Source organism: Neovison vison, chromosome 5, assembly GCF_020171115.1.
Source record: "Neovison vison isolate M4711 chromosome 5, ASM_NN_V1, whole genome shotgun sequence".
NCBI lineage: Eukaryota > Metazoa > Chordata > Mammalia > Carnivora > Mustelidae > Neogale > Neogale vison.
This window is the reverse complement of record NC_058095.1, coordinates 30543175-30570464: the sequence shown is the minus strand read 5'-3', so window position 1 is coordinate 30570464 and position 27290 is coordinate 30543175. Positions and strand designations below refer to the sequence as shown.

Sequence of the window (27290 nt, the reverse complement as noted above, 5' to 3'; positions counted from 1 at the left end):
TTTTCTAAGTAAATTATACTAGCCTTACCAATTGCTTTCATCTCGCAGTAAGCTATGTTGACAACTTAATAAACTAACCAGAGGAACAGAATAATAGTAACAGTATATGACTGTAGTTACCATAACCAATCTATAAAATCTGTGTATCTTCTTTCGGCATACTACTTCTAATAGCAGTTGTTGTTTTAGGAAACAGAATACCACTTAAACAACCCCCTGAGATTTCAATTACCTTTCTAGTCTGAGAAGTAAAATCTCCATCAGTGGCTTCAGATTTCTCACATCTTTTCTTAGATTTTTTCTTAGATTTCTTAGGAGTACTAATTCTGGTGAATTTCATTCTGGGGGGAAAAAAAAAGACAATCATAAGCATTTTCATAATTATGTGTAAGAATTTCAATTAAATATAGAAAAGAACCAACCATGGCTCCAATTTCTAGACAGCTCTTTCTCTCTTTTTTTTTTAAGATTTTATTTATTTATTTGACAGAGAGAGACAGAGTACAAGCAGGGGGAGCAGCTGGCAAAAGAAGAGGGGGAAGGAAGATCCCATTGACCAAGGAGCCTGATGGAGGCCTCAATTCCAGGACCCTGGGATCATGACCTGAGCTGAAGACAGTTGCTTAACCAACTGAGCCACCCAGGTGCCCTGCATAGTTCTTTAAAAAAAATTACTCCCAATTAGAGTCAAACTACTGATCAAAAGTAAGGCAAACTTCAAGTTAAACTCTCAGAAAACATAAAATGTTTCCTTTTAGAAATCATAAGCTTTACAGAAAATTGCCTCCTAAGATCACTCTTCCATTGGCCAAAACCAGCATGCAAGTATATATACCTCATAGAATATGGCTCAGTTTACCCAAGGGAAAAAACTCTTATTTTTTAATCTCATGTTTATTACATGCACAGAATTTGTTGGGGTTTTTTTTTTTTTTTTAAGATTTTATTTGTCTGACAGAGAGAGAACACGCATAACGAGGGGGAGCAAGAGAGGAAGACTTCACACTGGGTGGGGACCCTGACATGCGGCTCAATCCCAGGACCCCAGGATCATGACCAGAGCTGAAGAATATGTTTAGCCCACTGAGCCACCCAGGAACTCCTAGAATTCATATTTGAAAAATATTTCTCTAGGAGGTTAACAACCGTGATGAGAGTTTGAAGTCATCCAAAATACATCTAAAATCCTTCTGAAACCATTCCTTACTTTAAGTTAAATGTGGAAAACAAACAGCATTTTTTAAACTGTTTTCTTATAGTAATCAGCTGTGTTCTAGAAAAAATAATAGTCTCCAATGCTTGAAGTATTTTCCTTCCCAGATATTAAACTCAGACTACTCAGAACTTCAGAACAAATACAAAAGTTTACCTAATAGGGCTCTCTGAGTCAGAAGGTACTGTTATTAATTCTGCTGTATATAAACTGTGCTTTTCCAGTAAGCTGACTGCTTTTGGAGCTGATGCCTTTGCTGGACTACCCTCTTCAGAATCAGTACCGCTAATGACTATTGTAGTAGGTGTGCTGCTGGTTCTTATAGACCTTCTGGTTGGCTTGGGTGTGGAAACATTTACCAAACTGTCTTCAGATTCAGCTTTAGAATGTATAACGTTATCCTTAACCGGCATGCTGGTTCTTCTTGAAGACTTCTTGTTACACGGAGAGGAAATCTTTAGGTCATCATTTGCTAAATCTTTACAAATAAGCCTTTCACTGTTAAATAGTGTGCTGTTTTTGAAAACTTCTATTTTCTTTTGTCTTAAACTCATTCTAAGTCTATTTTGATTCTGTGTATCTCTCAAGGAAAAAGTGGCTGCTTTCTTTTGAATATTGCCCTGTCTATTTTCGTCTGTGGTAGTACCAGTATCTAACATTTTCTTATCCTTTTTCTTCAGCTTTTTATGTTTCTCGTTAGGAAAACTTCCTTTCTCAGTGTGTGACGGCGAATTGCCATAATTCGAAACCACCTGGACATTAGGATTTTCTGTGATTTTTTTAGAATTATTGTCTCTTCCTTCCTCGTTTAAAGATTTTTCATTGGGTTCTTTCTGCTTCTCAGACTTTCTGACTCCATTTTTAAGTGCATCGGCTGCCGGCTGCCTAAATGCTTTCATAAACTGCTGTCTTTCTTCTAGAGTGCATTTTGGTTTCACGGCCTCGCCACTTCCAGCTTCCAACACTGCCAATTCCAACTCTTCCTCCTGGATGACAACATTGGATTTTCTTTTCTGAACGGTCTGTTCATTCTCGGGATCAGACAGACTATTTTCCATTTCCAACTGCTTCTGTTTCAAGAAAATGGCGGGTATTTTCCTCGTCTTTCTTGGGGGTACAGGGTGAACTTGCGCAAGAACAGTAACTGTCTTATAGCGTCCATGTTGGGAAATGTCACAGGCTTCTGGGTCACTTATACAACCACTTTTGACCGTATCTTCAACAGTTTCAGAGGGAATACAGATCGACATTGTAGAGGCGGGTATGTGTTCTGCTTTATTTTCCTTGTGACTTTTTAAAAATTCCTCGTAAGAGACAGTAATTGTACTATCATGTAAGTGGGCTGTCCCGGGTCTGTCATTTCTGGAGTCCACATCATTTGCAGGACTCTCCATCTCATTAGTTAGGGAAGGCGGACTCTGTTTCCTATCTTTACCATCTTTTGGATGGAGCTCCTCAGCCAATGGTAAGCTTTCAGATAGATCTATTATATCCCTGTGCTTCCTTTTTCTCATTTTTTTGCAATCATTTTTTGTGATCCTTTTTTTAGGATTCACTTTCTTAGAGCTTTTTATGGAAGTCATAGTGCTTGGCTGTTTTTTATCTTGAATACTTTCTGCCAGGACCTCTACATGTTTCTTGTAGAGTAAAAGAGAAGTATTACTTTCTACAAAATCATGATTTAGACTAGAGTCTTTTTTGCTATCATCACTACTACTTTTAATTGGAGATTCATTTTCAGTTTTAACACTATTCAGCCGATGAGATAAATTAACTCTCTTTCCTCTCTTCTTAAATTCTAGATTTGAGAACATTTCCAATGCTGGTTTACAGTCTTTGCTGCTGTCAGAGGGCAATGGAGCAGATGACTTTATCTTGCACTCTTTTGCTGACAGTGTCTTTTCATTTGTGGGGGAAGTCTTTCTAAAATAATCCAGAATATTACTGGATTTTGGGGGAGAGAAGACACTGTCTCCAGTCTTCCCTATTGGTGATAAATATTTTGTAATTGTTTTGCAGGAAGATCTGTCATCATCTTTCCTTCGCTTTTTGCAGGCCTATCAATTTAAAAGAAAAAAAAAAGCAGTTATTTCAAACAAAATAATACAAAACATAAATTGTAAATACGTCTAATATTTTAAAGATTTTATTTATTTATTTGACAAAGAGAGATCACAAGTAGATGGGAGAGGCAGGCAGAGAGAGAGATAGAGGGAAGCAGGCTCCCTGCTGAGCAGAGAGCCCCATGCGGGACTTAATCCCAGGACCCTGAGATCATGACCTGAGCTGAAGGCAGCGGCTTAACCTACTGAGCCACCCAGGCGCCCCACGGATCTAATATTTTAGATATTTAGATTTTTGGATATTTGGATATTTTAGATATTTGGATAATAAAAGGAAGGCTCCCTTAGGTAATGAACCTGATTTATTAGGAAAACAAAAAAAGCTTTTTCTGCCTTTTTTTTTTTTTTTTTAAGATTTTACTTACTGATTTGTCAAGAGACAGAGCAAGCGCACACATGCGCTCACAAGCTGGGGGAAGCGGTAGGGAGAGGGAGAAGCAGGTTCTCCACTGAGCAGGAGTCCAATGTGGGACACATGACCTGAGCTGAAGGCAGATGCTTAACCAACTGAGCTACCCAGATGCCCTAAAGAAAGAGCTTTAAAATTAAACCTACATTCAAATCTCAATATCACATCAGGCCATACACTTATAATTTGTGTGTTTTACTTTATGTGTACTTGAATAAAAAGTTTCAAGGCCACTATACTTATGTACAAATGTGTTAATTTCTGTTGGCCTCTGTTCATTCTATAACCTTTGAATATTACCACCCATCCCACAAAATCTGTAACGAACATATTGCATAAGAATGTGTGAAGTCAAATGCATGGTAGAGACTCTACAAATACTAATTCCATTCCCTCTTTCCTTTTTAAGTTAAAAACAAGATATTCTTGGGGCACCTGAGTGGCTCAGTCAGTTAAGCATCCAACTCTTGAATCTGTCGGCTCAGGTCATGATTTCAGGGTCATGGGATCAAGCCCCTGCTTGCTGGGCTCTGTGCTCAACAGGAAGACAGGTTGAGAGATTCTCTCTCTCTCCTTCAGTCCTTCCCCCCTGCACTCTCCTCTTCTCTCTAAAATAAACAAATAAATATTTTAAAAAATCATTTTTTTTCAGGGATGCCTGGGTGGCTCAGTGTTTAGGTTAAAGCCTCTGCCTTCGGCTCAGGTCATGATCCCAGGGTCCTGGAATTGGGTCCCCGCATGGGGCTCTCTGCTCGGCAGGGAGCCTGCTTCCCTTCCTCTCTCTCTCTGCCTGCCTCTGCCTGTCAAATAAATAAATAAAATCTTTTTAAAAAAATCATATTATTTCTAAGAAGCAGACATATAGTGAACAAACTTATGATCCTCAAATTTACTAATCAAGTAAAAATTATGAAGGACACTTAACCACAAATTAAAAAACCAAAACTTTCCAGTGTTTTGTTATTAAAAGTTACTGCCTGCCTCCTGTTATTATTACCCTCACATATCAAGTTGACTATAATACAAAGTTATATTTTTGTTGGCCATAAATTAGTACCTTACATATTAGAAAAAACTATTACTACTAAAAGCTCCATCAGTCTTTTCTTTTAATTTCCCTCAGTTCATTTGTTAAACTAAACTTCCCAGAATGACAAGAAAATTTTTTCAAAGATAAGTAACGAGGGGTGTCTGGTTGGCTTAGTTGGTAAAGCATGTGACTCTTGATCTCAGGGTTCCGGGTTCCAGCCCCACACTGGGTGTAGAGATTACTTAAAAATAAAATCTTAAAAAAAAAAAAAAAAGGTAAGTAATGAATGGGGACAGGGTGCCTGGGTGGCTTAGTTGGTTGAGCATCTGTCTTCTGGCTCAGGTCATGATCCTGGGGTCCTGGGATCAAAACTTCACCTGGCTCCCTGCTAGGTGGGGAGCCTGGTTCTCCTCCCTCTGCCTGTTGCTCCCCCTACTTGTACACATGTTCTCTCTCTCTCTCTCTCTGACAAATAAATAAAGTCTAAAAAAAAAAATAGTGAATAGAGGAATTATACTCCTAGAAAATTAAAAGGTATCACAAAGCTATCGTTCTTAAAAACAAAGTACTGAGGGGCAGCTGGCTGGCTCAGTCAGTGGAATGTGTGACTCTTGATACTGGGGTTGTGAGTTTGAGCCCCCACTTGGGTGTAGAGACTACTTTAAAAAAAAAGAAAAGGCATAGTACTGATGCATGAATAAGGTAGCCAACATAATGGAATGGATTAGAAAACCAGATAAAGAAATAAGTATATATTTAGAACTTGGTATATGAAAACAGTAGAATTTAAGTTAGTGAGAAAATAAGTAGTTAATAAATGGATAATGGCACAAATTTCTAACCAGTTGGATAAATACAAGGCAAAATAAATTACTGATTAAAATTTCACATGCTAAAATGAAATGGTAAAAGCACTGGAAGAAAATGATAGTGAGCTGTTAGTATTATTATTACCCCGAGATGGTTATCAAAGGCATGATACTATGGGCCCTAGAGTCAGGCAGATCTAAGTTCAAGTGCTGGCTCTGACATCTACTAGCATAGGACTCTAAGCATATTACTTTTTAACTTTTTTTTTTTCTTTAATTTTTACAGTAGGCTCCACAATGTGAAGACCAATGCAAGGCTTAAAGTCATAACCCTGAGATCAAGACCTGACCTGAGATCAAGAGGCAGATGCATAACCAATTGAGCCACCCAGGTGCCCATTTTTAACTTTTTTTTTTTTAAAGATTTTATTTATTTATTTGACAGACAGATCACAAGTAGGCAGAGAGGCAGGCAGAGAGAGAGGGGGAAGCAGGCTCCCTGCTGAGCAGAGAGCCCGATGCGGGGCTCGATCCCAGGACCCTGGGATCATGACCTGAGCCGAAGGCAGAGGCTTTAACCCACTGAGCCACCCAGGCGCCCCCACTTTTAATTTTTTAATTTTTTCTTTTCTTTCTTTTTTTTTCCCCCAGATTTTATTTATTTATTTGACAGAGATAGAGAGTACAAGCAGGGTGAGCAGCAGGCAGAGGAAGAGGGAAAAGCAGGCTCCTCACTGAGCAGGGAGCCCAATGTGGGGCCTGGTTCCCAGGACCCCGGGATCATGACCTGAGCTAAAAGCAGATGCCTAACAGACTGAGCCACTCAGGTGCCCCACTTTTAATTGCTTTTTGATCCTCTTCCCTCATCTCTATGGATACAGATAATGATACCTCAGCACAGTTGATATTAAGCAAAATTGTGTATACAAGGCCCCTACCCCTGCAATACTAAAAGGAAAGTATCATTACTATGAAATAAGATAAGCAGGGCACCAAAAACAGAAACTGTAAGGAAAAGCTTGATAAACTGACCATACAAAAATAAAGAACTGTCTAACTCAAGTACCAAAAGTCTTTCTTCACATCCAAGAAAAGTGAGCAACCGCCCTGATTTAGCAAACAAATATCAGCACAACAACTATTAGCAAATAGACAAAAGTTATTCAATTCTAAAAAATAAGAAAGTCCGAGTCAAATAAGTGCAGGTACATCTTGGCTCTCTTCAGACACTAGTATGTGTATTTCAGTTAGAATGCTAGCCTGAGATGAAAAGGTGTAAAAATACAACTGTCACTGAGATGCTACTCCATTACTTCATGACATGAAAGCATCTTTATAACGATTGCTTAGAGCATTTCACTGAAACTTGGTGAAAACGTAAGAATAACAGCATTCCATGCTCTAAAGCATGAGTTGAGAAACTGATTCTTTAAAAAATTACTTTGACTCCCGTAATGACAATCTAAGCGGTAGTCTTAGGTTAGTTGAACAGACTAGTTGTTCTTAAAGGTCTTTAAGGTGGACAGACTAGGTGAACTCAGAGATTCTTTTCAAACTAAAGTTCTGATTCTTTACGATGAACCCAGACTTGATCCTGGGATCCTCTGTGACATTTCACAAGTCCAAAACATCAGGTTCCACCAACATTTCAGGATCTGGGAACTAGTCGAGGTATCTTTTGAATCCTGACTTTCCAATGTTTGTTAGCACTTATCACGGCTTTAGGAAGCGACACACTCCAGCAATTGTTGCACACAATGTCACAACCGTGGGGCCTCACCTGGTCCCTTCTCTCCCCTCCTAGATCCAAAGTCGGGATTACCTTTCACCCACCTCCTACAGACAGAGAGATACACTAGCTCACCTCAATCTCGTAGTCCTTCACCGGAGGGGGAGCAGCTGCCGCCGCCATGGCCAGGACCCCCACCATGCTCCCAGCTTTCCGGAATGCCGGTTCCTAGGGCATTGCGCGGCCGGTCCCCGCCAGCCTGGAGGCCATGGAGGCGGCCGGCTCCCGCTGAGGGAGCAGCCGGGGCCGCGGGGGCCGTCTCCGACTCCCCGGCGCCCACCCGGCCGGAGCGGTCGCGGAGGCTGGGCCCAGCTCAGCCGAGTCAGACGCGGGAAGAGGCGGTAAGAAAGCGCGGGCAGCGAGGACTCTGGGACGTGGCCGGCGAGCGCGGGGTGCCCTCGACGCGGGCGCCCCAGGGTGAGCGCCCTGGACTGCAATCCCGACTGGGAAAGCAGGCCGAACACAGATCGGACCCGCGGGCTTCGGAGGGAGTTCTTGTCAATTGGGTTTTCGCGCCGTCCGGAGCGCAGGGGGCGGAGCTTACGATTGCTTCGGGAGACTGCGCGGACGGTGAGCAGAGAGGGTCAAAATACTTCTTGGGCGAAACTGCAGGAGGCGGGCTTCCTCTCGTTTGGGGATTTCAAACTAGCGGGAATTTTGGATATTTGAACTTTTATTTTTTTAACTGTTTGGTGTTTTTTTTTTTTAAGATTTTATTTATTTATTTGACAGAGAGAGATCACAAGTAGACAGAGAGGCAGGCAGAGAGAAAGAGAGAGAGAGAAGCAGGCTCCCTGCTGAGCAAAGAGCCGGATGCGGGACTCGATCCCAGGACCCCGAGATCACGACCTAAGCCGAAGGCAGCGGCTTAACCCACTGAGCCACCCATGAGATTCGAACATATATATATATGTATATACATAAATATATATTCACATACATATATTTTTAAAGATTTTATTTATTTATTTGAGAGAGAGAGAGAGAGAGAGATCACCAGCAGGCGGAGAGGCAGGTGGGGGGAGGGGCAGGCTCCCTGCCGAGCAGAGAGCCGGATGTGGGACTCCATCCCAGGACCCCTGAGATCATGACCTGCGCCGAAGGCAGCGGCTTAACCCACTGAGCCACCCAGGCGCCGGGAGATTCCAACTTCTGACACCCAGTTTCACAGATGAGGATAAGATTTGACTAAAGTCCGTTTTCGTATAATTAAAACTCTAGATTTTTGACGTCCCAAGCTAGCTCTTTTTCAAAAGTGGAAATCTGAAAAATACAGGAAAGGAAGTAATTGATTATATTTTTTCCCAGAAGGAATGTTATTTGGATTTTGCCAAGCATCCTATCTCGAAATACACCCTTTCAGGATCCGAGATTGCCACTTTTAACCCTCAGTTGAGTTAAAAGAGGCATTTCTTCCCGTGGACTTCATCCTCGCGCGCAGCTAGGGGCCGGGCCGGATGTCATGGCCTCAGCTGGTGGGAGTGCTCAGCTGTCGCAGGGTACCAGTACTCTGCTGGTTTGTAGTGATGATAATCTCATACGTCATTTGCATTGTTTTCAAGGATTGGTTTAGCTTTGACTTTTTTTTTTTTACTTTAGTTGCAGGGACATATAGAGTATATTTACTTTGTTTGAGTGCATAGTTTTAACTGGATGATATTGTGAAAGCAAGTAAAAGGATATATCAAATAAAATGGGAAGCCACTTTGTTACATCGGGTTATGCATACTGATTTGAACTGTTGATGTAATTGTGCCCATCTCTATACCATGTTGTTCTGTCATCATAAAGGGTTTAAATTTCTCCAGTGAAAACTAGAGGCAGGGGTGCCTGGGTGGCCCAGTCTGTTAACCGTCTGCCTTTGGCTGGCGTCATGATCCCAGGATCCTGGGATGGAGTCCCTTATTGGGCTCCCTGCTCAGCAGAGAGCCTGCTTCTCCCTTTGCCTGTTGCTTCTCCTGCTTGTGCACTCTCTCTCTCTGGCAAATAAATAAATAAAATCTAAAAAAGGAAAAGAAAACTGGAGGTAGTTATTTTTTCTTTTACAATTATTAGCCCCGGATAAGGTTTTTTAGGAAGGGAGACTGCTCTACCTTCAGTCTTCTATATATTGTTTTGTTGTTCTGGGTTGGTGTTTTTTTTTTTTTTTTTTTAATTACTCACCATAGAGTAAGAACATTGCCCAAGAAGACAGATGAGGAAGAGGACAAGGAGGAGAAATAAAAAAGTCCATTTGACTTCAACCCCCAAACTCCTCTTGGCCCCAGTGGTGGTCATTATTACCTATTTGGTGGGTAGTAGCACTGCATATGGATACATATATGTATCCACAGAAAAATCTTCAGTGTTGTTTTTATCTACAGAAAAGGTTACAATGTAAATATCACTCAGCAATCTTCATTCATAATTGTTTTCAAGAGCTATCCATAATCCATATAGATCTGATTTACTTCCTTTCACTCCTCAGCATTCCATCCAGCTAGACACATTTTATTTATTCATTTCCTTAGAGTTGTCTCCAATTTTCTATTTCAGTGAGCCGGTAAACATTCCTGTCTATGTCTCCTTGAACATGTGTAATGTTTCTCCAGAAGACACACCTAAAAGTGGAATTGCTGGGTTATCAGGTATATATCTCTAGTGCTTTTTATTCTTCTCAACTCCTAAGCATTTAAACTGCACTGGTTTGTTCAGCATTTGCACTGAGTTTATTTTTAAATACGTACTTGGTATTTTACACAACTCTTCTATAGGAATTCATGGCATTTATAAGTTTTAAACTAAATGAGTTCTCACATTTGTATAGCAAGTTAGCATTTATGATGTGTCCATGGGGGTTTTTATCTTCCCCCATTGGGCTAACCACTGCTTTTAAAGATTGGTTGATTGACTGACTGATTTGAAAGAGAGGGGCATGTGTAGAGGGGGATAGTAGAGGGAGAGGAATAAGCAGACTCCATACTGAGTGGGAAGCCCATCACAGGGCTTGATCCCAGGACTCTGAGATAATGATCTGACCTGAAATCAAGAATCCAAGGCTTACCTGACTAAGCCACCCAGGTGCCCCACCCCCTTTTAAAAATTATTAATGTTTGTATTTATCAAAGTAATGCCTGTATTTGGTTAATAAATGGCAAAGAACATTATAAAACTTACTATCAGAAAAGAGCTAGGGCCCCTGGGGGGCTCAGTCAGTGAAGCAACATGATCTCAGCTCAGGTCATGATCTTAGGGTTGCAAGATTGAGCCCCATGTCAGGCTCCACACTCAGTAGGGAGTCTGCTTCAGGTCCTTACCCTCTCCTTGTACCTCTGCCCTTCCCCTGTTCACGCTTGCTTGCCCTCTTTCACCCTAAAATAAATCAATAAATCTTAATTTTAAAGATTTTTATTCATTTGACAGACAGAGATCACAAGTAGGCAGAGAGGCAGGCAGAGGGGGAGAGGGTGGGGGAAGCAGACTCCCTGCTGAACAGAGGTCCAGATGCAGGGATGGATCCCAGGACCCTGGGATCGTGACCTGAACCGAAGAAGGCAGAGGCTTAACCCACTGAGCCACCCAGATGCCCCAATAAATCTTAATTTTTTAAAAAAGAGCTGATTTCTTTTTTTTTCTTTTCAAAGTAGGGCCTTTGCTCAGTGTGGGGCTTGAACTCACCACCCTGAGGTCAAGAGTTACACGATCTTGGGACGGCTGGATGGCTCAGTGAGTTAAGGGTCTGCCTTCCGCTCAGGTCGTGATCCCAGGATCCTGGGATCAATCCCCATGTTGGGCTCACTACTCAGCAGTGAGCCAGCTTCTCCCTCTCACTCTGTCTGCTGCTCCCCCTGCTTGTACCCTCTCTCTCTCAAATAGATAAATAAAATCTTTAAAAAAAGACAAAGAGGGGTGCCTGGGTGGCTCAGTGGGTTAAGCCTCTGCCTTCAGCTCAGATCATGATCTCAGGGTCCTGGGATCAAGCCCCACATGCATCCGGCTCTCTCCTCGGCAGGCAGCCTGCTTCCTCCTCTCTCTCCGCCTGTCTCTCTGCCTATTTGTGATCTCTGTCTGTCAAATATATAAATAAAATCTTAAAAAAAAAAAAAGACAAAGAAAAAAAGAGTCACATGATCTACTGACTAAGCCAGTCGGGTAACCCAAAAAAGAACTGATTTCTATGTCGTAACCTAGTATAATTTCCCAGAGGCAGTCACTTTCAAAACTCTTCTAGCACTATAAATATCTCTTTTGTTTTTTTTAAATGATTTTTAAAAGATTTTATTTATTTGACACAGAGAGAGAGATCAAAAGTAGGCAGAGAGGCAGGGAGAGAGAGGGGGAAGCAGGCTCCCTGCTGAGCAGAAATCTCCCCATGCCGGGCTTCATCTCAGGACCCTGAGACCACAAGCTGAGCCAAAGGCAGAAGCTTAACACACTGAGCCACGCAGGCACCCCTAAATATCTCATTTATTAAAGGATTCTTATTTATTAGAGATAGAGAGAGAGAGTGCTCATGCACAAGCAGAGGGCAGGGAGAGGCAGAGGGAAAGAGAAAGAGTAACCTGAGTGGACTCCACTAAGAGCAAGCCTGATGCGGGACTTGATCCCAGAACCCTGAGATAATGACCAGAGCTGAAATCAAGAGCCACTGCTTAATCAGTTGAGCCATCCAGGCGCCCATCTTCTTATTTTTAAATAGAGCAATTTGCTTATACAGCTATTTCTTGATTTAACAATTTTGAACGGTATTCATTAATGTCCTTTTATGTTGCTTAAGGACTTAATTCTCTTATAACAGCACCCTCCACACTTTCTCTCTTCCCACCTTCCGAATATAGTTATATCATAAAGAAGTGTATACCTGTACACAAATGGTCATAGCAGCTTTATTTGTAATAGTAAAAAAAAACTGGGAACAGCCTATCAAAAGGTAAATGAACAGACAGACTGTGACACAACCATACTATGGAATACTACTCAGCAATAAAAAAAGAAATGAACTATTAATACATGAAACACGGATGAGTCTCAGAATCCTTAATACTGAGTAAAAGAAGCCAGATGACAAAAAGAATACATACTGTATGATTCCATTTTTTTTAAAATTGAGGAAATGCAAACTAATCTAGCATATCAGTCCTTACTTGAGTTCAGGGGTTGTAGGAGGGATGGATTATATGGGAACTTTGGGAAGTGAGGGAAATATTTATCTTGGTGATGGTTCCACAGGTATCTACTCAGGAAAAACCTCATCAAACTGTATACTTGGCAGTTTATTGCAAATCAGCTCCCTCAATAAAGCTGTTTTTAAAAATTGTTAAAGCTAATTGAAAGTTTTCAGCATGGGGGAGATGCATTAGTGGGGTCCTCTCCCTAATATAGAGATGATCAGATGAGCTGGTAAATTTTTTTAAAGATTTATTTATTTAAGTATTTATTTGAGAGAGAGAGAGAAAACGCACACACACACGAGAGGGGAGGGGCAGAAGAATAAGCAGACTCCCTATGGAGGAGGGGGCCTGACATGGGATTCCATTCTAGGACCCTGGGCTCATGACCTGAACCGAAGGCAGATGCTTAAAGGACTGAGCCACCCAGGCACCCCTAAACTCCTGTTTTTCATGAAGGAATCTGCAAACTTACTCTCAAATGGTTTATTGAGGGGAAAAAAATTGTATTGTATTTGCGATTTTTTAAATGTCTGAGATTTCTGTAAATTTGAATCCTCAATATTAAACATATACAGCATTAATTAAAGTGTTACGAGTTATAGTCAAGATTAGAATTATCTCTGGGGCGCCTGGGTGGCTCAGTGGGTTAAGCCACTGCCTTCGGCTAAGGTCATGATCTCAGGGTCCTGGGATCGAGTCCTGCATCGGGCTCTCTGCTCAGCAGGGAGCCTGCTTCCTCCTCTCTCTCTTTCTGCCTGCCTCTCTGCCTACTTGTGATCTCTCTCTGTTAAATAAATAAATAAAGTCTTTAAAAAAAAAAAAAAAAGATTAGAATTATCTCTTAATTGGAATGCCTGGGGCTCCTAGATGGTTCAGAGGGTTAAAACCTCTGCCTTTGGCTCAGGTCATGATCCCAGGGTCCTGGGATCGCCCCGCATCGGGCTCTCTGCTCGGCAGGGAGCCTGTTTCCTCCTCTCTCCCTGACTGCCTCTCTGCCTACTTGTGATCTCTGTCTGTCAAATAAATAAATAAAATCTTAAAAATAAATAAAAATAAAAATAATTGGAAAGCCTGTGTGGCTCAGCATGGTTGAGCATGTGGCTCAGTTGGTTAAGCATCTGCCTTTGGCTCAGGTCATGATCCCAGGGTCTTGGGATGGAGTCCTGCATTGGGCTCCTTGCTCAGTGGGGAGCCTGCTTCTCCCTCTGCCTGCCATTCCCCCTGCTAGTGCTTGCTCTCTCTCTGACAAACAAATAAAATCTTTAAAAAAAATGTACATTAGAGGGGCGCCTGGGTGACTCAGTGGGTTAAAGCCTCTGCCTTCAGCTAGGGCCATGATCCCAGGGTCCTGGGTTCGAGCCCCGCATCGGGCTCTCTGCTCAGCAGGGAGCTTGCTTCCTCCTCTCTCTCTGCCTGCCTCTCTGCCTACTTGTGATCTCTATCTGTCAAATAAATAAATAAATAAATAAATAAATAACTTTAAAAATGTACATTAGAATTATCTCTTAATCATTTTTGATTGGACAGTAGTATTTCTTTGTCTGAGACCCTATTCAAAAACTAGGTTCTATGACTTACTTAGTTATAGCCAGTTGATTCTAAAGAATGTGTTAATAGCTTTAAGTGTGCCCAAGGGGAGTGAAGAGACTAAGAAAAAACGTTGTCAGTATGTGCCCAATACAGCTAGAAGCTTTCTGAGAAAAGGCTGGAGAGAGGGGAGAGGAAGCCTTGGCTGACCAGATAACCAAAGTATTCTGGACTGAATCCCTGTTTACCAAATAGCTCTCTGGTTACGACTTAATTTTCCAACTGTTGTAATCTTCAGAGCAATTATACCCTTATTGTAAATAAATAACTTAGCAAGTTGCTTTATATGTTTCTTGGAAGACTTATTAGCACAAGGAGTCTGTGACCCTGAATCTGCTCACCTCTGGGTAAACTTGAAAAGTCAATTCTAGACCAGTGTGATGTGATGGAGATAAAAATGTGTACAACCCTGCCTGCTAACCAGCTGGCTTCCATCATTGCCTCCTCTGGTTACTAACCAGAGTATTTACTTTGCTCCAATGTTGAAAACAAAACATCCCCAAATTTTAAACCCGGGAGGGGTGGTTTCATGAGATTTTCTGCAGTGTTCTTTGTATTATTTTTCTGTATAATGTGGCTATATTAAATACATATTTCCTGCCTCCCATCAATCAGGTCAAGGAAAGAAATTTGAATGAGACCAAAATTAGTGTCTTGGCCTTGAGGACGTTTTCTTTTTAATTTTCCTTTTTATTTTTTTCAAAGTTTATTTTTTAAAAGATTTTTTTTATTTTTAGAAAGAGTGCAAGCCTGTGTTGGGGCGGGGGTGGAGAGGAAAGGGGCAAAGGGAGAGGATTCTCAAGATCACCCACCGAGTGAGAAGCTTGATGCGCTGCTTAATTCCAGGACCCTGAGATCATGACCTAAGAGGAAATCAAGAGCTCGAGGCTTAACAGATTGAGCCACCCAGGCGCCCCAGTTTGTTTGTTTGTTTGTTTAAGTAATCTCTACACCCAACATGGGGTTCCAACTCCTGACCTTGGGGTCAAGTATCACAGGCTCCTCTGACTGAGCCAGCCAGGCGCCCCCAATTTTTCTTTCTCTTTTTTAAAAATTTCCTACAGTAAAGTCTTCCAGGGTGGGATCAAATTCGATTCAATGAGCTTCAGAAAGCACACAGAACATACTGTGTTCAAGAACATTTAATAAATTTTTTTACTGACTCAATCTGTGCAGAAACCCTCCTATTTCCTTGGACCATTTGACTCTCGTCCCCTGTTTTACTGTCAAAACCTCTGTAAAGGTCAACATCCTAATTCACGCCTCTATCATATCATAGCTGAACTAATGCCTATGGTCTTTCCTTATTTACCACTCCATCCATCTATCCTACGGATTTTCATTTCACTGAAGAAATATTTATGGAGAATTTACTATTGCCAACCCCTACTTTATTTTTAATGAATGTTATTTATCTATTTATTTATTTATTTGAGAGAGAATGTGTGTTGGTGGGTGGGGGGAGGAGCAGAGGGAGAGGGACAAGCAAATTGTGCTGAGCTTGGAGCCTACAAGGGGCTTGATCTCAAGGCCACTTGCAGGCCTGGATAATCCTGAGATCATTACCCGAGCTGAAATAAAGAGCCTGGCGTTTGCTTAGCGCTCGCTTTGACTCTGAGCCACCCAAGGCACTCCAGACTCATCACCTATTTTTGTATGACCCCTTAAGGAATAATGATTTTTTATTTCTTTAGTTCTTTTAAAGAGGGAGGGAGAGAGAGCGCACGTGGCGGAAGGTGGAAGAAGCAGAGGAAGAGGGAGCGAGAGAATCTTTAAGCAGAATCTACGCTCAGCCCAAGCCAGACAAGGAGTGGATCTCACCACCCTGAGCTCATGACCTGAGCGAAATCAAGCGCCCCCTGCTTAACTGACTGAGCCACCCAGGCACCCACATTTTTATTTTTAAATAGCTTTAAAAGGATGCAAAGAATATTTTGAGACACGCGGAACTTATGTGACGTTCAAATCCGTATCTGTAAGGTTTTATTTGCACTCGGTCACGCCCATTTACCCCCGAGTTGCAGCCGAGACAGGATGGCTCACCACGCTCCCACGTTTTACTACTTGCCCCTTACAGAACGAGCTTGCTAACACCCATCCTGGACTTCTGCCCGGATTGCTGTACCTACCGCCGGTCATGCTCTGGCTCATTAGACTGCAAGCTTCTGGGTGGTGTGCTCTCGTCTGACCCTCTGAGCACGGTGCCCGGGTCATAGTAACCTTCTAAAACGCCTGCAGCTGCGGGGACGTTCCTTTGCGGGGGAGGTGGAATAATGACCCTTTAAGAGCCGCCTGGGTGGAAATACCGACGGCTTGATAAAGTTGATTCCTCTCTGCCCGTTTCCTCCTCCGTGAAATGAAGACGCAAGGGGGCTGGTCGTGAGGCCCAAATGCGAAAAGATGGGACAAGCACTCCGAGAGGTGTAGTTACTAATCTTTCGCTGAGCCCACGCGTCTTTGGAGCAAGCACAGCGATCCCGCACTGAGTGAGAACCCCGCTACCGCCGCGTGGTCACAGGGGCGGGCGGCGCTGAGACCCTGAGGCTGGTGGTGCAAGAAGCCGGCGCGGCTGTCAATCAAGGCGGCCGTGGGGCGGGGCGGGGCGGTGCTTCCGCCTGCGCGTGGTAAAGCCGGGCCGCTTGCCGGCGCCGGGGACTGTGGGGGAACCGCGCCCGCTGCCGCCGGCCGTGCGGCCGGACGAGGTGGTGATGGAGCTGGAGCCCGAGCTGCTGCTGCAGGAGGCCCGGGAGAACGTGGAGGCGGCGCAGAGCTACCGCCGGGAGCTGGGCCAGAGGCTGCAGGGGCTGCGGGAGGCGCAGAGGCAGGTCGGAGGGCCTCGCCCGGAGGGGTGCTGAGGGCCCCGGGGAGGGCGCGGGGTGCCGGTCGGGCGGCTGGCTGGAGGACTAGGAGGGCTCCAAGGGGCGGGAGGAGGGCGGAGACTCTGAGGGGGCCGGGAGACCCAACAGGGTCTGGGAACTAGGGAGGTGGGTGCGAGTTGGGGGGGAGGGGTGGAGGGGTCTTAAGGGGAAGAGACAAGTTTGGGGGATCGAGGGAGAGAGTGAGGGGCGTTCCCTAAACTGTATGAGGCGGTCATGGGGATAAGGGCGAAGGTTGGGGGGAGTGAGGGAGCAGAGCAAAAACCGAGGCGTTGGCACAGAGGGCACTGAGGACTGGGGAGAGTTGGGGGAGGTGGACATTCTGTGGGCAAACCTGTCTTGGGGATGAAGACTGATTTTAGAGAGCCTGAATGGGATATATGGAAGGGGAGGACTAAAGGGAGAGCTAACTGAGAAGCAGTAGAGTTAACACTAAATGAATGGGATGAATGCCTGAGAGTAGTATTTAATATGTAACCTTGAGTGTATTTAAAAAAAAAAAATAGCATAACCCTATTCTAGATGGTTTAGAATTTTTTAGGTGGAGCTCTGTTGGAAGGGCAAAAGAAGGAAAATTGAAGTGCTTGAGGGTTGGAGTACAAAAGTGTAAGGAAATGGAAAAAGATTTAAAGAATGGAGTGCTGAAAGGAAAAGCTAACTATGCTTTCAAGTGACAGCATTATCTCTTCTGTGGGGACATGGTTATCAAAGACATAGGAACACCCTGGAACATATACAGAGAAAAGATACAACCCACTGCCAATGTGTAATAGCACAGATAATCCTCAAAGAACTATTGACACAGGATCTCCATAAATGTTTTTCCAGTGAGTTGGGTTCCATCTGAGTAGAATCATTTGAGTGAGTGGGGTTTTTCTGTATCACACTTAATCCTGTGGGGTTTTTTTTTTTTTTTTTAAGATTTTATTTTTATGTAATCTCTACACCCAGTCGGTCTGGAATTCACCACCTGGAGATCAAGAGTTGCATGGTCTTCCAACTGAGCCAGCTAGGCACCCACACTTGATAGTAATCTATGTTGTCATTCTAGTAACTCCCATACTGCACTTATTTTGAAAATGTACAGCTGGTAGAATATTGCTGTGAAAACCGTACTTTTGGAGATCCTCATCATTAAGAACACTTGGCATGCTCTAGGTTTTCCCTATTTTGAAAACCTTGTAGAGCTCCTGTAGGCTGGGCATTATTTGTGGTCTAGTATCAGAACTGGGAGCAAAACCTAGATATGGTTATCCAGTTTGGTAAATGCTTTTCATAGCCTTCCAGTGTATTCATCTTGACTTCCATTTGAAAACCTCTGCCTTCTTCCTTCTGCTGCTTTGAAATAGAGGTTCTAAATCTAGGACATTGTTTCAAAAGAGATTAAAGTATCTCTTATTATATGACTAATGTTTCAGCCAGTTAAGGTATCTTCTATATGAGCAGGATGTTTACTTAACTGTGTCTGCAATAAGAAACAGTAAAGTTGACACTAAATGAATGAGCTTATTAGCACCTGACAGTAGTACTTATTAATTTCTTCAGTTATTTTGGATTCACTGAACACATTTAGAATGATTACATTCTGAATGGCTTAGAATTCAGTTTCCAGGCCTGTATTTTTTTAAATTTGATATCGAATAATGTAAGTACAGGACATACTTTCCTATAATTTAGTGTAATTCAGAATGGGTTTTTGTTTTGCATTTGAGGCCCACTGTCTCAGGCTGGAGGCCGAAAACACTAAGAGAACATCCATCGCAGGTCCCTGCTGACATTGCCCTCTGACTAGACTAATAGTGTAGTTCTCTTTTGTGAACTGAATTGTGTTTTGTGCCAGTTACAAGGCATCTCTCCTCAAAGCTAATTCTAGTGGACCGTGTATATTTGGGTTTGTAAAGTAAGTCCTCTGTCAGCTTGGATTCTAAGGAAGGTCTGTGTTACAAGAATGTTATCAAAATAAGCAGCTGCTTTTGTTTGGTGGCTAGGCTATTTTTAGGGTTTCAGTCATTTTCAGAATAGCTACCTAAAATTTGGCTTTTTAGTGAAAGATTTTGCCTGGGGGAAGGATGAGCAGAGAGGAGAGATGCTCCCCTTTGTGTATATTTTTTACTTGCTGATTTTATTTCCTTTTGGTGTATGATTTTTTTTTTGAAATTGATATATAATTTACATACCATAAAATTCGTGCCTTAAGATATGCAATTCAGCATTTTTTTAGTATATTGACAAAGTTGTGCGACCATCACTATTACCTAATTCCAGAACATTTTCATCACCCCAGAAAGAAATCCCAGACTGAAAACCACTAAACTATTTTCTCTATTTGGATTTGCCTGTTCTGAACATTTTGTATGAATAGAATCCTACAACCTGTGGCCCCTTGTGACTGGCTTCTCTGACTTAGCATGTTTTCAAGGTTCATCCATGTGGTATCATGTGTCAGTACTTCCGTCCTTTTTATGGCTGAATAATATTTGTTGCATGGATATACCACATTTAATTTATACGTGAATCATCTGGTAGACACTTGGATTACTTTCACTTTTTGGCTATTATGAATAATGTTGCTGTAAACATTGATTTACAAGTTTTTTTATGTGGATATGTTGTCAGTTCTTTCAGTATATACTTAGGAATCGGAGGGTTATATGGTAACTCTGTTTAACTCTTTCAAGCCCTTGGGATCCTTTTTGTCTTTGCCTTTGTTTCTTACGCTTTAAAAATCTCTGATGAAATTTGTCTCATGTTAAGAAGCCATGTATGTGAAAATTGAGAAGGGAGAAGAGCAAACATACATTGTTATTCTGTCAAAAACAACTTCCAGCATGTGGCAGTTTCTCTTGTGGTTAAGTTTAGGCCCTACCCTCTGTTTTTACAGAAAAGGAAGTGCTGGGTAGGAATGTACTGGTAGTTTGTAACTCTTACTGTTCAAATAAGTTGAAGGCTAGAGAGATGTTCTTGTTGTCTTCAGGAAACCAGATAATGTTTACAGCCAACCTGGCCTAAATGATGTTGAAATCATTAAGAATAGTTCTCTATAGTTCCCTGGAATCCTTGGTACTAAGATGTAAATACCGAAGAAATTAACACCCACTCTCCCTAAATTCATTTGTTCATTCACCCAGTAAATATTTACTGGGTGGGTCAGAGATACTTCTAGCTCTTAGAGATACCATGGTGAGGGAAATAGACTAGTGCTCTCGCAGATTTATTCTTCCCTTTGTTCGTGGGTGTTGGAACTATTACTCCTAAAAACAAAACAAATAGGAAAAACCTAAATTCTTGTGTCTTCATTTTTGGATTTCACTTCCGTTGTGTTTTTGTTACTTGTTTATTTGTACAGGGTTGGCTTTCCCACTCATTGTAAGTGATAGCTGATCAAGATGTCACATGGTGATGTCAGCTGGCCATTCAGATGGGCCTCACAGAGTGATAATACCTGGACGATATTGCCATTGTCTGGGGCCTAATCCTTAAGCTTTGCAGGTCCAGAAACTCCTTCTTTGTACATTATCAAAGGGGGATTAGTTTGAGGCATGGAGGTGCCTATAGTGAGAGAGACTACTGTTCTCATCTGTATACAGTTACAATTCTTGCTAGAAAATGAACATGTCAGCCTTCATGTGCCTTTTAGTGTGATTCAGTATCTCTCAGGGCCTTGATGAAAGCAAGCAAGTCTCTTCTCTTCAGAGTAAAGGGCCAGATCCTGTTACCTAATTAAGGTACTATTTGCTGAGGAGCCTACCTAGCTCCAGCCAGTGGTGTCCTTTTGATCCTTGCTACCACAGGTGTGGTCCATTACCTGAGAGCTTGCGAAGAATGCAAGAATCAGGCCTACTAAATCACAGTCTACTTGAACAAGATTGTCAGGTGTGATACAAATGCACATTAAATTAAAAATCGAGACACAATGCCTTAAAGTATACCATTACCAATTTGTCAGCTCTGCACTGATTTCTATAGTTTAATCAAACTGTAAGTGTGTTGTTATAAATTGCTATTATTTATCCTCAAGATTAAAACCTGGCTGGCTCAGTTGGTAGAGCACATGATTTTGATGTTGGGGTCATGAGTTTAAGCCCTGCGTTAGGCATAGAGCCGCCTTTTTTTTCCCCCTAAAGATTTTATTTATTTATTTGACGGAGAGAGAGACAGCAAGAGAGGGAACACAAGCAGGGGGAGTGGGAGAGGAAGAAGCAGGCTTCCTGCTGAGTAGGGAGCCCAGTTCAGGGCTGAATCCCAGGACCCTGGGATCATGACCTAAGGCAGATGCTTAACGACTGAGCCACCCAGGCGCCCATAGAGCCTCCTTTAAATAGAACAAAATGTCATTTGAGATATCATAGGTTTGTTAGATAATTATGCAGTGATACACAAGTGAGTAATTGACAATAAGCTAGTGCTTGTCCTATCATGTCTTAGTATCTGTAATGTGACCATTTGTCTTTATAGTGTTTTGTTTTCAATTTTTTAATAGTTGATTTCATATAATTTTTTGAAGATTTAACGAGCAGTCTTGATACTCGTAATATACAATACCGTATCTTCTCTAGGTGGTTACTCCCACAGGGTTTGAAAACTCATAGCATACTAGTTAAAGACTGGGACAGATCTAGAAGTCAGTGGGGGGAGAAATGTTATTTCAGAAAGCCAGGGCAGGAAGCCTTAGTAGCTCAGCAAAGAAAAGAACGCTATTACTGCTTCTTTTATCTCCCACTTCCCCTTCTGTTACCCATTTTCAAAACAGCCCAAAAATCTGTCTGAAAATGATGTTACTGTAGTAGTACTTACCGAATTGTCCTAAGGAAAGGTTAAATCTAGAACTGGGGAAACCAAGAACAGATGAAATAATTTTAAAATAACCTATAATTCTACTGCTTACTGACAACCACTGTTAACATCTTGGTGTGTCCTTCTAGACCTATTATTTTGCAAAATTAAGGGACTGCTGTATATGCAACTTCAGATCCATCTTTTTTTCTTTTGGTTAGTGTTATATGGAGCATTTAGCAACTTATGGAGCATTTATTGGTGGTAGGCTGAGATGTATTGACTTCGATGTGCCAAAATACTAGAAGCAATGCTCTAGAAGCAAAACTAAATAGTCAACAGCCAAGAGTGGGGAGAAAAGCTGTGCACACATGTTTGTGTTCAGAAGACCACATGTTTATGTTGGCTTTTTAGTCGTCTTTTCTCAAGTAAGTCTTTTCACAAATGTCTTTAAACATGGCACTCTGAAAGCCGCTTATTGAGTCCAAAACTCACTTGAAAGATAGGATATAGATGAGAATTAAAAGCTGTATTCTGAATCAATAATGTTAAAATCAGTGATATTAATGATAAACCGTTTGTCACAGAGGTGCTCAGGTTTTCTCTGTGTAGATAATTTTTCAATGTAACTGTAGTATAGGTATGATTTTTATAGAGAAAGGGGCGCCTGGGTGGCTCAGTCAGTTAAGCCTCCAACTCTTGGTTTTGGCTCAAGTCATGATCTCAGGACTGTGAGGTTGAGCCCTGTGTCAGGCTTTGGGCTTAGCACAGAGTCTGGTAGAGATTCTCTCCCTCTCCCTCCCCCTTGCTCTTCCTCCTCTGTCTCTCAAAAATAAATAAAATCTTTAAATTTTTTGATGGCGGGGGTGCCTGAATGGCTTAGTTGGTTAAGCATCTGCCTTCAGCTCAGGTCATGATCCCGGGGTCCTGGGATCAATCCCCATATCAGGCTCCCTGCTCAATAGGAATCCTGCTTCTCCCTCTCCCACTCCCCCTGCTTTTGTTCCCTTTTGCTGTCAGTCTCTGTCAAATGAATAAATAAAATCTTTTAAAAAGGGAGGGGGAGCACCTGGGTGGCTCAGTGGATTAAGCTTCTGCCTTCTGCTCAGGTCATGATCCCAGGGTCCTAGAATTAAGCCCCGCATCGGGCTCTCTGCTCAGCAGGGAGCCTGCTTCCCTTCCTCTCTCTGCCTGCCTCTCTGCGTACTTGTGATCTCTGTCTATGAAATAAATAAGTAAAATCTAAAAAAAAAAAAAAAAAGGAAATACTTTTTATCATAGTTACGTGTGCAGGCAACTAGCTCCTTTACCAGAATGACAGTTTTTTTGAGGTCAGGGCCATGCTTTATTCATCTTTATAATCCTGGCTTCTGGCACATACTAGACCTCAATAAATATTGAATAAGTGCCTTTATGAATGTCGTGGGTGTAATTTTGCTGACATTCTTTTTAGATTGTTCGTGGTCTTGATCATATGCACCCTATTCATTAATGCAGATAATCAAGAATTAAACTTTTGTTTTCTCGTATGGTTTGGTTATTTGTTGCTACATAATAAACTATATCAAAGCGTAATGCCGTAAAAAGCCATCTTACTTGCTTACTATTCTGGGGAGTGACTAGGGCTTGGTTGGGCGGTTCTGATTTTGCTGGCAACACCCAAGTAATTGCAGTCAGATGGCAGCTAAGGCTACAATGTTCAAGAAAGAACATTCATCTACCTGTTTGGAGCCTCAGTGGCTGCAGGACTCCGTTGGAATGCTGGCATGGCTGGGCCTGGATGCCAGCCTTCTTTCCTTCCTCCCACCCTTCCCTCTCATCTCCCCCTTCCACTCTCCAGAAGGGTAGCCAGACATCTTACATGGTGGATCAGGACCCTCAAAAGTGCACGAGTGGCAATTGCTAGGCTGCTAGACCTGGAGCTGGCACAGCCTCCGTCCCACTTTGTGGCTATGCACATAGGCCTGCAAGTGCTCGTCACGGCCCCGCTGTGCTCCCGGGGGGAGGACTGCACTGCGATACAGTATCAGGACGTATGGTTCATGGTTCACTGGGGGCCACTCACATAACAGACTGCCAAATCCTATAATATTTTCTTTCTGAATGTTTTCAAATAGGCATTAAGAAAAAGAAAGCCTAACTGTAAGAAAGGCAAGAAGCACATGTGGCAGCACTTACAAGTCCCTAAGTGGGTCATACAATTCAAATTCTCTGTCACCGTTCTAGCTTTCTGATGTGGGCATGTTGATGTCTCTGACTCCACCGTGTTAGTTATTTATAGATGCTTTCTTCATAGGGTTGTGGTAGCATTTGTGAGACCATGTGTGTAAGGGGCTGTCACACGGCAGGTGTCCAGTAGATGATAGCTGTTGCCGTATTACTATTGCTGCACCATCATCATTGTCATCGTTGTCGTTATTTTTAGTGACTAAGCTCTTGGTGTCAGTGCGAAGACAGAGCTGATGTGGGACATTTCACGTGAACCAAGAAGAAACATTTTGGTTAGCTTTTTCAATTTCAGTTGACTATTTTATATATTTACTTTGTCTTTTATTTTTGATCATTATGTTCTTATTAGCTAAGTGTTTAAAGCCAGTGTCTAGGGGCACCTGGGTGGCTCAGTGGGTTAAAGCCTCTGCCTTCAGCTCAGGTCATGATCTCAGGGTCCTGGGATCGAGCCCCGCATCGGGCTCTCTGCTCAGCAGGGAGTCTGCTTCCTCCTCTGCCTGCCTCTCTGCCTATTTGTGATCTGTGTCTGTCAAATAAATAAATAAAATCTTTTTAAAAAATGCATGTTTTAGAGGAGATAGGGGAGATTCTGGTACTTTTTTCTAAAATATGCCATTATATTTATTATTGTATTATATTGATGTAGCAATTTTATATTGCCACTGAAGACCACAGATGTTTTAAATCAAATTCTACATAGGTTTTATGAGCTTTTAGTAGCTAAACTGGAGGAAAATGTGTCAGTCACTGTTGTCTTGGAGGGCTGTGAAGTATATATTTACTAGGCTTTTGCAGACCTTAGTGTCATTGTGTAAACTTGATGACTTTTTGGCATTTTGTGAACTCATCCTCCTGTTAAAACTTTAAAGATACAGTTGCTTAGGGATTAAACTGCAGTAAAGGAAAGTTTTTTTTTTTAAATATTTATTTATTAGAGAGTGTGCGTGCGCGCTCAGGAAGAGGGGTGGAGGGAGGGGGAGAGAGAGTCCCTAGCAGACTGCACAAAGTTTGGAGCCTGATGCAGGACTCGATCCCACAACCTGAGATCATGACCTCAGCTTAAATAAGAGTTGGATGCCCAACCAACTGTGCCACCTAGGTGCCCCAGAAAGTGAGTTTTAATGGTCTATTACAGTAGAGGCTTTAGTGAAAAATTGGTTTGAATATTATTAATCAGTATAAACAGTGTATATGACAGTTTCCTTTTTAAGACCTTGAGTTGTGTATCATTTGTTCTACTTAAATCTGCTTTGTTATTAACATCGCAGTTGTTTTGCCCTAGAAAGGCTAGGAAGCATTTGGGACTGTGTGGTTATCTACCCCATGATCTTGATATGCAAGGATAAGAAATACAAGTTACAGCAGGAAGTCTTTGTAGTCCGTACATCATTTATAGGTTTGCCTGGGAACTTCTGAAAATGGGAAAAGTGGGAAGACCATGGTCCTTGAGTCAGACTTTTTCTGGCACTGTGAAGCCTTGGGAAAGTTATTTGACTTCTTCAAGCTTCACCCTCTTCAGTGTAGACAGTAGAGACCCACCTCTCAGAGTCCTTGTGAAGTTAATGAGCAGACAGGGCACACATGGACCATAGTACCACATCAGATAAGAAGAATCACTCAGTAGAGAAGTCCGCATGGTTTAGTTCCTTCAAGTCAAGCAAATGAAACAGCGGTGGTTGGTGTTCTATAAACGAAAGGGACTGTGTTTGTGTTTATAATGGAAATATAGGAGGTGCATTTGGAAATGGAGTCTCCCCTGCCCAGTCTTCTCACTGCTTTATGTTCACGTACTTCCTCTTTTTCTTTCCTCTGCAGTTCTGAAACAAAAACAAAACATAGTTGTGCACTGAAACTGTTCAAGCTTTTGAATTCTTTCTAAAGAGGAAATTGACTTTACCTAACCAATGTACTTCCTGTGTGTGCCGTATCCGTTAAAGAGCGAGACAGGACCTCATTGTATGCTTCTCAACTGCAGAATTTCCTCTTGGTTGTGGGGGTGTGAACTGAATTACAGTGCTTCAACATGTCTTCGTTTATTTTGATATCTATAAGGTCTGTCGTGATTCACCTGGGGATCTTGTTTAAAATGTCCGGTCTGGGTGCCTGGGTGGCTCAGTGGGTTAAAGCTGCTGCCTTCGGCTCAGGTCATGATCTCGGGGTCCTGGAATGGAGTCCCGCATCGGGCTCTCTGCTCGGCGGGGAGCCTGCTTCTTCCTCTCTCTCTCTCTCTCTGCCTGCCTCTCTGCCTACTTGTGATCTCTGTCTGTCAAATAAATAAATAAAATCTTTAAAAAAGAATAAATAAAATGTCCGTTCTGATTCAGTAGTTCTGGGTGGGGCCTAACGGTCTGTATTTCTAACAGTATTCCAGGTGATGTATCGAAATCATGAGATGTGCTCTCCCTGGTTCTTTAAAAAAGGTCTTACGGGGGGGCACCTGGGTGGCTCAGTGGGTTAAGCCTCTGCCTTCGACTCAGGTCATGATCCCGGGATCCTGGGATCGAGCCCCGCATCGGGCTCTCTGCTCCGTGGGGAGCCTGCTTCCCTTCCTCTCTCTCTGCCTACTTGTAATCTCTCTCTGTCAAATAAATAAATAAAAATCTTTGGGGGGGAAAAAAAAAAGGTCTTACAGGGGCACCTGGGTGGCTCAGTTGGTTGAGTGACTGCCTTCGGCTCAGATCATGATCCCGTAGTCCTGGGATCGAGTGCTGCATCGGGCTCCCAGCTCTGCGGGGATTCTGCTTCTCCCTCTGACCTTCTCCCCTTTCCTGCTCTCTCTCACTCTCTATCAAATAAATAAATAAAATCTTTTCGGGACGCCTGGGTGGCTCAGTTGGTTGAGCAGCTGCCTTCGGCTCAGGTCATGATCCCAGCGTTCTGGGATCGAGTCCCGCATCGGGCTCCTTGCTCTACAGGGAGCCTGCTTCTCCCTCTGCCCCTGCCTGCCACTCTGTCTGCCTGTGCTTGCTCTCTCGCCCTCTCTCTCTGATACATAAATAAATAAAATCTAAAAAATATATATATAAATAAATAGAATCTTTTAAAAAAATGTAAAAGGCCTTATACATGTACACAGTTAACTTCGTTTTTACTCAGCAACATTTGTTTCCCAGGTGCTCTGTATGTTAGGGTGTGAGTCTTAAGGACCCAGGATCCCACAGATGAGTAATGAACTGGAACATTTTGAGTACGGCCCCCTCCCTTTCTTTTTAAATTTTGGCTTTGGTTTATTTCATGGAAGCTCCCCTGTGAGTGTACAGAGACTACTTAACAATTAAACTTATAGTAGGGTCTTTCTTTTT

The 27290-nt window shown here is 42.5% G+C and overlaps 2 protein-coding genes across 3 annotated transcripts in view; one reads left to right on the top strand and one right to left on the bottom strand.

Annotated features, from left to right (window-relative positions):
* The window catches only part of ATAD5 (ATPase family AAA domain containing 5), a 49983-nt gene extending 41930 nt beyond the window's left edge, over nucleotides 1-8053 (bottom strand). For both annotated transcript variants that reach the window (XM_044248365.1, XM_044248366.1), the window contains exons 1-3: nucleotides 7449-8053; nucleotides 1370-3270; nucleotides 233-341 (exon numbers count right to left, since the gene is read on the bottom strand). In XM_044248365.1, coding sequence (XP_044104300.1) covers nucleotides 233-341; nucleotides 1370-3270; nucleotides 7449-7514 — 2076 coding nt within the window. In that variant the 5' untranslated portion in view covers nucleotides 7515-8053. The remainder of the gene's footprint in view (nucleotides 1-232; nucleotides 342-1369; nucleotides 3271-7448) is intronic.
* An 8719-nt stretch (nucleotides 8054-16772) lies between these two features.
* CRLF3 (cytokine receptor like factor 3) overlaps nucleotides 16773-27290 on the top strand; it is a 37982-nt gene continuing 27464 nt past the window's right edge. Inside the window, exon 1 of the mRNA XM_044248364.1 lies at nucleotides 16773-16935. Coding sequence (XP_044104299.1) covers nucleotides 16819-16935 — 117 coding nt within the window. The 5' untranslated portion in view covers nucleotides 16773-16818. The remainder of the gene's footprint in view (nucleotides 16936-27290) is intronic.